Below are 12,874 nucleotides of genomic sequence, written 5' to 3' on the forward strand. Positions count from 1 at the left end.
CCTTACAAAATATTATAGTCTCTCAACCAGTCACTTTCATGTAGTGAATGCACAAAAAGAGTTAGTGAAAAGAGTAGCTTCAAAATTTACTTAGATGTTTATGCTCAACGTTATTAATGTATATTAATGAAGTGATTTAGCATACATCTTAATAAGGCTCCAACGTGGGGGAAATGGTCATATGGTGAGCCACTGAGGAAAAGTAATGGATGCAAAGAATGCTAAGATTTTGCATTCTGCAAACTGGTTTTTGGAGATGCAAAAGTGATGGAAATCATTACCCAGGCTTCTCCCCTTCCTTCCTCCTTCCCTCTCTTCCTCTCTCTCTTCTTTCCTGTGTTTGCTCCTTTTCCCTTCCTTCCCCCCTTCTTTCTTTTTTTAACAATCTATTTGACTACATACAGCCTATTTGCATTTACAAACTTTTCCCATAGTCTTTACTTTGTCTGTGTTCATTGATTTGTGTTTCAGGTTAAACTGGATATTCCTCTTAGCACTTGATGTACACTTTCAAAGCCAGGCACTGATTTTACATAATTGCCTTTCCTGTTTGATTTATGCCTAATGTTCTTTGTTTTGTGATTCTAAGATCTTTGAGTTGTTCTGTGTGGATTTTAAATACAAATAATACTAGCTTAAATTCCAATCAAATGAAGTTACTATTTCAGTGTGAGGAAATAAGGAAAGCATTTAATTCTGGACCTGGGAAGAGAGCTATTAATAAACTATGTTCACTTCATCTTTCTTCCTTTTTATTGATTTGTATCTTATTTAGCCTAATAACATAACCCCACTAAGACAGAGCTGGTCTGTATACTAATACATTTGTTAATATTCTGTTTAAAATTTTATGACCCAAAGAGATCTCAATTTATGGAACAGATTTTTAAAAGTTCTCTGAAGAAACTTTAAAATAAATCAAATGATTCAAATGATTTAATATATACCAGCATGAAAAAATGCTATTTTACTTATATATTTTTATTTTTTAGGTATTTTGTTTACATGTGTCTGTGTTACTGCTAAGAGTACAGTAAAGAAATGTTTTCCAGAAGATGTAGCCAAGCAAAACTTAATTGTATCAAATACTGAAGCACCCGGAGAAGAAGTGATGGTAAATCAGATTTCACTTTGGTTTGTATGGTGGTTCAATGACGACAGTTGATTATTATGTAAAATAGTAATAATAATAACAGCTAATGCTTACTGCGCACTTATTATGCCAAGCAGAGCTCCAAGTACCCTGCATGTATTAATACACTTAAACTTCATAATTCTATTGTATTAGTTTCCTAGGGCTGCAATAACAAAGTACCGCAAACTGAGTAACTTAAACAATTGAAACTTATTGTCTCACAGTTCTGAAGGCTAGAAATTAAGAGATCAAGGTATTCACAGAACCATCTCCCTCTGAAGGTGCTAGGATTCTGTTCCAGTCCTCTGTCCTAGCTTCTGATAGTTCCTTGGCTTGTGACAGCATAAATCAAGTCTTCATATGGTATTCTGTATGTGTGTGTGTCTGTGTCCAACTTTTCCCTTTTGGATTAGGGACCCACCTTAATTGAGTATGACCTTATCTTAATTTAACTAGTTACATCTATAACGACCCTATCTTCAAATAAGACCACATTCTAGGCACTGAGGGTTAGGACTTCAACATATGAATTTTGTTGGGGGGAAGGGATACAACTTAACCTATAACACCTATGATACGGGTACCATTATTATCCTGATTTCATGCATGGGGAACAGAGAGGCACAGCAGGTAAGTGATTTGCCCATGGTGGGAAATAAATGAAAGAAAATTGTTAGTTTCAATTTGATTTATTCATTTTAGGAAGCAAATATTAGACTCCCCACACAGAAATCCAACATCTGTGACACAAGAATATCTGTTAACACACTTGGTGGCCAGGGAGTCAAAACACATCAAAGTTTTGAGGTGGTCAAAGGCTGCTACACTCTGGACCCCATCAAAGGAGGCAGACATCAGACCTTGGAATCTGTCAAGGGTGTAGGACAAGGAGTGACGAACACCAGCAGATACACATACAACGAATGACACAGCTTCACCCAACCTCGGCTTGGCGAAGTAAGTGCCAGTGTCTTCAAGTTCATATTACATGAAAGTAAACACTACTTATAAATCAGGATTTCCCCAAAGGTTTCCTCCTCATACATCTGGAGCTCATCACCTTTTCCTGTTGAATTATCATAGAGATAGATGGATGATAGGTCCAAATCCAAAGAGAAAAACGATCTTGTAAAGTTCAATTTTTAAAATAAGGTTTGCAAAACTTGATCTAGGAGTGGCATATGTAGGCATTTTATACTTTAGGACGTGTAAAAAGACTGATAGCTTCCTCCCTAAAAGTTGCCAGGAAAATCACCTAGAGTGAAATATTTGTTATGGAGTACTGTGCAGATCACAAATTATAAATATTTTTAGTATGTTGAATCCTCCATGTGGTTATGAAATCCTATCGCCATCAACCAGATAGATTGTTAAGCTTTTATGAGGGGTTTTAGCTCCTTGTTTTATGCTCAGATCAATCAACATAGACTAATATTAGCCAGTTAATGTATTATATTATTATAGGTATATAATAGTGTATAAACATAAGAATCATAGTTTATTTTGGTTTCCCCCAAATATGTGAAAAAGTTGCAGAGATACATTTCAGTTATACAATCTCATGTTTAAATAGGAAATTGTAAACTAGTTGTGTGATGTATGTGGAGCTTTTGTTTTCGTCAATGTCTTCAGTAGGAGCATTTATATATTTGCTATGTTTTAATAATGAATATAATACAGACAAATCATGTGCTTTTTTTTTTTTTTTTGGCGGTACGCGGGCCTCTCACTGTTGTGGCCTCTCCCGTTGCGGAGCACAGGCTCCGGACGTGCAGGCTCAGCGGCCATGGCTCACGGGCCCAGCCACTCCGCGGCATGTGGGATCTTCCCAGACCGGGGCACGAACCCGTGTCCCCTGCATCGGCAGGCGGACTCTCAACCACTGCTCCACCAGGGAAGCTCCCACGTGCATTTTTTATATGTAGGAATCCATTAGAGGACACACTCTGATTAAAAATTAAACAGTAAAATGTAAATCAAAGACATTATTTTTATGCTAATATGTTTAGGTGTTTTTTTAAAAATAATAAAATGTGCTTTTTCAAAACAGAAGGTGTATCTGTGAGGAAAAGACAAGGAGCATAAACATTCTGAAGACTACGTTCACTCCTATAACTATGAAGGAAAAGAGTCTGTGGCTGGCTCTGTTGGCTGCTACAGGGATCCGCAGGAAGAAGAGGGGTTTGAGTTTCTAGATCAACTGGAACCCAAATTTAGGACCCTAGCAAAGACACGTGTAAAGAAATAAGTGTGCCTTTTAATAGAGTAACATCTACGATGCATATGTAGGAGTTTATTGAATGTAAAATGACAGCAGCATCTGCTAAACTGTTTGTTTATTGGAGGTAAACTTCCAGTCATATAGATAAGGATACTATAAATACGAAGCTTCCTCTAATTCTCCTTGTCTGAGATAACTTCCATGTTCTCCAGAAATAAATGTTTCATTTGTTAATTTCCATTTATATGCATTTACATATTGCCCTTTCTAGGACTGTACTATGTGCTGTCTTGCACCTTCTATTTGAAAACTTATGTTACTTGGTATGCTCTGGAAGAGTATATGGGGAGCTAGTGAAAAGTACATTTTTATTTTAGATGAAAATTAAATATTTTCTTCACCGTCTTGGGGACAATTATGCTTTTAGAAGTATTGTCTTTGGTGCAAGAGACTTGCTTCCTCTATCTGCATGGCTCTGTGCTGAAGAATTGTTTAAACATTCTTTGATAGTCTCCAACTGGTGAATAAGGCTCATCTCCCACTATATTTTTCACCCTCCGGAGGTGCTCCCAGCTCGATCCTGAGATCTCTGTCCATGTGGATGCAACATCAGGTTCCTACAGGTTCTAGAATTGTTGGAAAGACATGGACCAGAACAAGCTCACAACAATTTGAGCCTCTGAGATTTTTTTTGAAGGATCACGTGAGAGGATTTCCATTAAAGAATTGCAGCCTTGATGCCCGTGGGTTGATTGAAACCCATAAATTTGTTTTGTTTGCCCACCATGATGTATTATTACTTTTTAAAAATATAAATACCTTGGCAAGGACATGCTCTCTCTAGTGTGACACGCGCCCACCATCTTCAAGCATTTGGGGAACTAGCCCAGCAGGAATTAGGCTTACAACCCTGATACACAGTGCTTAGCCCTTTGAGTATGCTAAAGATTGAATGACTATCCTACCCGGAGCTTAATATTCAGGCTGCGTTGGTAATCACTTTCAGAAAATGTTAAATCAGAAAAAGTGTCTGGCATATATATGTTAAAAAATTGAAATCTATTAATGCAATTCTTACCAAACATTTTTTGAATGGTGGTGGATTAAAAAAATGAGAACATGAGTTAATAAACTATTTTGAATATATAGCATTTTAATAGGACATTATATTTTATTAATTTAGAAAGAAACCATGTGTTTAAATAATATTTTAATAGTGTTTTGTGCCAAACTCTATAGATTTATAAACATTAACGGTATATATCACAAGGATATTTCTCATTCAGACAAAAATAATTTTTTAAATCTATTAGCTAGTTAACCTTTGAAACAAATGAGTATCTGATTTTCTTAAATTTTGTGATTAGTCTCCTTACTGTTAGTCACAGTTTCTAAGTAAAGGGGTTTCTTGATATGAAGTTGGATATTAGAGCAGAAAAAAAAAGTTTTAATAAGTAAGATTATATTTTAAAAGGTGTCCATTTTTATAGCCATTGTCAGTAAAATAATTTTGGAGAGTAATGCAATTTCTGGATCTCTGTTATTTGATGTACATGTTACTCTGACAATGATACCAGTTTTGAAATTTTAAAATATAATATTAAAATTTTGGAAATATATAATAATAACGTGTTACGTTATATTCTTGAATGTAGATGCAGTATGTTTGCTAAGCAATTAAAACTCACTAGTCAAACATTAACTGACATGTTTGTTTATGTCTTCATATTTCTTAAATTTAAGAATGAAAGAGAAAATTTGTATCTGAACATAAAATACAATTAAAGGTCAAAGGCTGATTTCTCAATCGGCAAGAGAAGACACTCTAAAACTATAATCAAAATTATTAGAAGGGCTTCCCTGGTGGCGCAGTGGTTGAGAGTCTGCCTGCCGGTGCAGGGTACACGGGTTCGTGTCCCGGTCTGGGAGGATCCCACATCCCGCGGAGCGACTGGACCCGTGAGCCATGGCCGCTGAGCCTGCGCGTCCGGAGCCTGTGCTCCGCAGCGGGAGAGGCCACAGCAGTGAGAGGCCCGCGTACCGCAAAAAAAAAAATTATTAGAAAGTGTAGGAAATGAATTTGTATTAAGCAGTTTCGACTATTTTAAAATTTTTTCAAAATATCGTTAAAATTTATCTCACAGAGGAACTATGATGCCTTTGGGTTTATTTAGGAAATTCAAAGTCATTCTTTATTTACACTCAAAATTAAATGTTAATTGTATGATTGATGAAATTTATGAAACTCTGCTGAACTGTTTACAAATTTAGTTTGTTAATAGAACATTGTATTTGATGGATTATTTCATGTAAGTTAATTGTCTGTTAATTAATTGTCAGTAAGTTAATCATTCTGAATTGTTTTCAAGAATTAAATCTATAGCTAGGGAAAATGTACAGTTAAACTTTCCTATCTTGATCAAGATCTCAAACTATTTCATGTGAAAAAATTCCATGGAAACACCAAGACAGATGAAAATTGATATAATTGTTATAAATGAGCTTTGTTAAATACTCCCTTAACTTTGCTGAGCTTTTAATTCCTCCTAGGTTTATTAAAAATATTTTGTAAAATTTTTTTTTTTTTTCTTTTTGCGTTACGCGGGCCTCTCACTGTTGTGGCCTCTCCCGTTGCAGAGCACAGGCTCCGGACACGCAGGCTCAGCAGCCATGACTCACGGGCCTAGCCTAGCTGCTCCGCGGCATGTGGGATCTTCCTGGACCGGGGCACGAACCCGTGTCCCCTGCATCGGCAGGCAGACTCTCAACCACTGCGCCACCAGGAAAGCCTTATTTTGTAAAATTTGATATCTATGCATATGTTTACTCGTAGAAAATGGAATATGCTATGTTATTTGGAAAATGTTCACAATAGATGTTCTAGAGTTGAGGATTTTTATTATCATAGAGGAAAAGCTAACTCCATTTTGGTGTGTGTTAGTTATAAAAGTCCTGTACTAGTTGAAAATCCTCAATTAGATTAGGGCAATGAAACAAATTATGTATATTGCTACATGTTTCTGGTCTCTTTTATCTGCTTTTCTAATAAATGTGAAGGAACATTGCATTTGAGCAGAAACTGCCTTTGTCTTTCTACATAATTAGGTTAAAGAAAAGAGTACTACATATAGCAGGAGAAAGCACTACTAAGAATGGATAAAGCAACTACACGCCAATAAAAATTAAAAAAAAAAAAAAAAAAAGAATGGATGGATCCTTGTATACTTTGTAGGGCCCAGTAAATTTAAGTGAGCATAGTTTTAAAAAACTCTTTGAAAGGATAGTGTTGCATAAAAAATAAAAACCACACTTGATCTCAAATCCTTGCCACTACCAATAAAATAATAACCACTTTCAAATATATAGATAGAATAATTGTGTAAGAAATGTTATGTGCAAAGTATATTTATTATATGCATTTCATATGGATAGATCAAATTATTTTAAAATCTTTACTTAAAGTTTTTTGATTGATAGGAATAAAATGTCCTTTATAAAATCAATCTACGGAGTTAGACTTTGTTTATTTACTAACTTTAGAGAAAAAAACAATTAAAAATAAGTGTGACCTTCCTCCATATTTGGTCTGAGATACATAAGATTTCAAATTTTTAAAAATTTAGTTGTCAGAGTGCAACAATGAATACCTGTAATTGTGGAGTGTTTTTATTTGTCCATGTTTAGGGACCATTAAATGCTATAACATGGAATTATTATTAAAAGGAAATTTCAAGGCTTCCTTTGAGATACCTGAATTTTTACCTAAAATTCATACCAAAAATTCACATAGAATTATTTTCTGCCATGTCTAGTTCAAGAAAAACTAAAAGGAACCCTCTAATCCAAAGTGGAAATGAAAGAATTTTCTTATTTTGACTTTGTCTCTCTTAAAATATGTAGAAAGCTTAGGAATTAAGAGTGGATGACATTTATATGGTTCATTTACATAAAATTTAAAATCCAACTTCACAAAGACCTTTCGTCCATAGTAGGCGTTCTGTAAGAGAGCTAGGTTACTATTCTACATCCACCATATTTCTCACCTCTTTGAGATCCATAATGAAATTCTAAATCAGTGGTTCTTGAAGTGTGATTCCTGGACCAGAAGCATCAGCATCACCTGGGAATGTGCCAGAAAGGCTAATTCTTGGGTCTTTTCTCAGACCCACTGAATAAAAAACTCTGTGGGGGAGGCCTTGCAGGTGTTCCCAGTGTACAAGTTCACCTCTGTACTAGGTCTTTGCTACTCAGTGCTGTTCATAACACCTGACAGCAGGTGAAGAAAGTGGATTCAGGCCCCACCCCAGACCTAGTGAATCAGAATCTGCACTTCAACAAGCTGTCCCAGGAGATCCCTTTGTACGTGAAATTTGACAAGCACTGTATAGATGATCCATTGGTTAGAACCTGCAAAAACTAATAGATGAACAACACAATTAGCCAATTAGAGTGAGTAAGCTGGTAGTCTCAGGCAGCAGGTCTACGGCTGCCAAATGGTAAGGAAATTTGTCCCGGCTCACCTGGTGACCCCAATTCAAGGCCACATGTCTTCTGTCCACCCACACAGCAGAATCTCCCACCCTACTCTGTGTTCTTCTGTACCTGAATAACTGTAACTGACTCTCTGTATACTTTGTACCCTATGGTTGCATATATTGGAGGGTATACAGTGGCACATAGGGTAACCAAATTTAGGTACATGGCATACTCACTGCCACTTTACTTAGTGAATATATTTTGCCAACCCATAATTGAGGAAAAAAAAATCACATTTTGACATTATTTTTGGTCAGGGTCTATCCAACAAATGTACTAAATTATGTTTAAAAACCAACCTGAATAACCTGGATAGTTTAAGCAATGCACTCGCAGTATCCTGAGATCATTTTGGCAAATAGATGACTTGATGTATTCTTTTCTTACTGAGCCAGTTCATCACCATGTATGTTTTTAAGCTTTTATTTTTCTGGGTGTAGCTGACTTTGAATATCATAGGTGTGGCTAGGAAGCTGTCAGAACCAGTTGTGTTTTACTGAGTAACCATATTCTGTCACGATTATTTCTTTTCATTTCAGACTGGGAAATCAAGCAGAAGGAAATGAAGACAAATTTTTAGAGTTATTTTAATCTTAATATTTTAATCTAATATTTATGTCATTAATATTAAATAGATAACAAATAATTATTAAAATCAAATATGAATTTGGTATTGATATTTTAATATTAAATACACTTGAAGTTAAGTATCAAGGGGACACTTGCCACTGACAAACACATGTCCCTTGATATTTTGTGACTGTTGTGACAGAGACTTCTGGTTGTTTACCAACTATCCCCTAACCTAACTCTTTCTTAGAGATGGACCTTGATTTCATTCAGAATGGCTATGGGCCTCACTAAGAGACCAGTATTTCCCAATCCCTTGAACTAAGTGTGACGTGTCCTAGATTGTGGTCAACGAGAAGCAAGTGAATTGCTGTGTATGAAATTTCTGAGTAGGTGTTTTAAAGGAGCTGATTCAGCTGGAAGATGTTTTTAGGTTTTTTTGTTTGTTTTTATTTTGTTTTATTTTGTTTTTTGCATCCCTCAATTGAATTTCATGACTTCTAGAACACAGATGTGATGGCTGGTGCTCAAGCAGCCATATTATGATGCTTCAGATTGGAAACCATGAGCCATTTGTTGAGAATGGTGGAGCATCAAGCTAGAAGGAGCCTAAATCCCTTGTGACTTTGTGGAGCCTCCAAACCTGCCCTGGTCTTCCTGCCTCTGGACCTGTCCACTTGAGTGACTAACCTTTCTGTGTTTAAGCAATGAAATTTTAGATTTTCTGTTAAATGTAGCTAGTCTAATCTGATATAGGGAGAGAACAGAGACTGGATGGAAATAATTGTTTTACTTAAGTCATGATTCAATCAACTTAATCTGCCTTGGGAACTCATTTTTTTTTGGCTAAGATTTCAAAAATGGTTGTTCTTGAAGATACTTCTGTGTCCTCTAAACAGTCTCAAGGCAAAATGAAATATTAATTATTTAATGGAAGTCAAAAAGGTGTACGTTTTCTTCACTTGAAAATACTCTTTTCTGTTCTCCCTGAAGTCAGAAGCCTGACTTTGTCAGAAGGCATGGGTCTAGGAGTGAGGCAGTCTGGACTTTGCTGTTAACCTGTTGTATGATCTTTAACAAGTCACTGAAGCTCATTTACTTCAATCCCCTAAACTATAAAAAGGATTTTATTTGTTGGTTTTATAAGCCAAACTGACGTTCTTCAATGCAGCGATTATGTTTCAGTCATCACTGTGCTCTCCCTTACACCTGTGCTTGACAAGAGTTTTTGTTTGTTTGTTTTGTGTGTGTCAATAGTATATATATATATATATATATATATATATATATATATATATATATATGGCATTTAGTATTTAATTGATGCATTAAATTAAAAACTTCTATGAAAACATCTTCCCTAATTTTAAAACACACCTTTTAAGATTTAGCATACTATTTCCACTGCTTCAGTCTCTGTCCCTATAAATTGTGTGATCAAATGGATGTGTTCTTTTAAGTCTGAGGGATTCAATGTTTGGTTGCATTCTAATAGCTTGAGGCATAATCTCATTTTTCAGTTAATTAATATATAGGTAAATAAAAGCAAATACAATTTATTTTCCTATTAATTAATCCAACAAATTACATCATAGTCTAAAATATTTCTTATGCCAATTCAACTAGACTTCAAAATGAGTAAAGGTGATTTTAACAAACACAGGAAGTTGAGGAGGTTTCAGCAGGCGACAAGACACTTTTATGGTTTTGCTGTATGACAAATGGTGATTCCACATGCCTATTAACTTAGTTGGAATTCTGCTCTTACACATTAGAGGCTATATAAAAATGTATTTTAAAAATGATCTCAGGACTTGTATTAGACTACTTGGTAACAGAAATAAAGTGGCTTATTTATTTATTTAGACATCATGAACCACCTGATCCTGCCTGCTCAGGGCACAAAGCCAGTAGCCAAAGCCAGAACCCTGGGCATCACCCTTGACTCTTCCCCCTCTGCCCTCCCCCATCCAACATCCCACATAGAACTACAACCAGTTCGCTCTACCTCTTAATTATCTCTTAATGTAATCAATTTCTTATAAAGTGGTTTAAATAGGCAAAAGTTCATTCTCACTAATGTGAAACAAGTTCAGAGTCTTGGACTTACAGGGGCTTCTTTATTTTTTTTAATTTTTTATTTTTTTCGGTACGCGGGCCTTTCACTGCCGTGGCCTCTCCCGTTGCAGAGCACAGGCTCCGGATGCGCAGGCTCAGCGGCTATGGCTCACTGGCCTAGCCGCTCCGCGGCATGTGGGATCCTCCTGGACCGGGGCACGAACCCGCGTCCCCTGCATCGGCAGGCGGACTCTCAACCACTGTGCCACCAGGGAAGCCCTACAGGGGCTTCTTAATATCATCAATGTCCCAGGAGCCTTCACTTTTTCTGCTCAACCATCCTTTGTACAAATTGCTTCACAGTCACAAGATGGTTCATGCAACTCCAGCTATCACGTCTGAGTCTGAGGCAGAAAAAAAGAGGAAGGAGGAAGACTTTCTTTTTAGGGAGCATTTCCAGAAGCTCCCTCCAACAACTCCTGCCTACATATCCTTGGGAGAACTTAGTCACTTGTCCATCCCTAGCTGCAAGAGAGAGTGAGAAATGTGGTTTATCAGCTGAACAAAATCAGGGCACTGTAACTAAGGAAGACGTTTAATAATGATAGGAGGTAATCTGGGGGCAAATATGCAGGAGAAATATTGTTTCTTATTCTTAACCAGTGTTTCCTGCCCCAGGTCAGTAAGATTCTTAGCAAAATATTTATTCCTTATATAATGATTTGCAGGGCAGGAATAGAGACGCAGACATAGAGAACAGACATGTGGATGGGGGGGGGGCGGGTAGAAGGGGAGGGTGGGATGAATTGGGATATTAGGATTGACATATATACACTACCATGTGTAAAATAAATAGCCAGTGGGAACCTGCTGTATCGCACAGGGAGTCAGCTCAGTGCTCTGTGATGACATAGATGGGTGGGATGGGGGTGGGAGGGAGGGCTAAGAGGGAAGAGATATATGTGTACATATAGCTGATTCACTTCGCTGTACAGCAGAAACTAACACAACATTCTAAAGCAACTACACTCCAATAAAAAAAAATAGTTAGTGGACTATGTAGTAGTTTGAGTGGCTCATACTCTTTCACATGCCAAGTTTTACAAAATACTGCAGAGCTAAAGCTTATTTTAAAAGTGACATAAATAAAACCTCAGGTTTTTTCAGAGATTTAAACCTGATTACTTCCTTAAACCATATGTGGTCTGCAAATTTTGGGGGGTTTGGGGGGAGGAGAGGAGAAGATTTTACAGTTGAAAAAATTATAAATAAACTGCTATATTAAAAATCAGGATATTTCACCCCAAATGCAAATTTGTGACTTTGCTTGAAAAATTGGCGGGTCTGGCAACACGGAGTCCATATTCCCAAAGACCACCAATTGCTTGGAAGTGACAAGTGACTTTCCCAGGGTCTCTGCCAGTGCCAGAGCCCTAGGAGGCTTGCCATTTATGTCTCAGATAAGAAGGCTGTCAATTGCCATTTATCATGACACTTGTACTATTGTTTTCTGAAGGTAGATGTAGGAAGGAAAAGAGATGTATTTTTTGTGCTCTTATCTTCACAAAAGCAGAATAATAAAAAGGACTGCTCTTTTCAACCAACCTAACTTATTTATTTTGATTACTTTCCTGGACCCTGCAGGTGTTAAAGGCTATGACTACTTACACTACATGAATTTTCAATATAAAATGGATTATGTTGCCATTTGGTGTACAATATAATTTGTTTCTTCATTATGTTCATTGTTTTCTCTCCCCTCCCCACATCTGAGTGTAAGCTCCATGAGGGCAGAGATCTTTGTGCTTAAAACAGTGTCTGGAACATGGAGGAAACTCAGTAAATGCTTGTTGAAGACATTTACTGAGCACCTACTATGTGCAAGCATTACAGGATACTATCACAAATGTTATCTCATTGAAAATATTAATAACATACTTCCAAGTTTAGGTGTTTATTATTCCTTTTCCCAGTAAGAAAACTGAGGCTGGGAGAGGTTAGGTGACTTAAACAAGATCAGACTGCTAGGTTTTCATAGGGCAAGGATTTAAAGGTAAGGCTGACCAGTGATTACCCCCTGAATATTTCTCCTGAAATGGCCTTCTCAGGTCCATACTACAATGGAAAGTGTTTTTAGCTTATCAATCCTAAAAGAAAAAATACTTCCTATGAATCTGTGTTAAATATTTTACATACATCCTTCTACAATGTAAATTTCAATCTTCAGCTGGTACATTTCTGTGGGAAGGTGGAAGACACAGAGTCTTCCTCACATTAGAGCCATTCTCTCCACAGCGGAATCAATGGGTTAAACAGATAGATGGCTTTCATTTGGAGTTGCCCTAACTATTCAT

The 12,874-nt window shown here is 36.7% G+C and overlaps 1 protein-coding gene across 1 annotated transcript in view; it reads left to right on the plus strand.

Annotated features, from left to right (window-relative positions):
* Positions 1 to 5,170, plus strand: part of DSC1 (desmocollin 1) — a 30,271-nt gene extending 25,101 nt beyond the window's left edge. The window contains 3 exon segments of the mRNA XM_060310119.1: positions 993 to 1,114; positions 1,838 to 2,092; positions 3,186 to 5,170. Of these exon segments, the coding sequence (XP_060166102.1) occupies positions 993 to 1,114; positions 1,838 to 2,092; positions 3,186 to 3,383 (575 nt within the window). The 3' untranslated portion in view covers positions 3,384 to 5,170.
* Positions 5,171 to 12,874: the final 7,704 nt, after the last annotated feature.

The sequence above is a fragment of the Globicephala melas genome, chromosome 13 (assembly GCF_963455315.2).
Source record: "Globicephala melas chromosome 13, mGloMel1.2, whole genome shotgun sequence".
Classification (NCBI taxonomy): Eukaryota; Metazoa; Chordata; class Mammalia; order Artiodactyla; family Delphinidae; genus Globicephala; species Globicephala melas.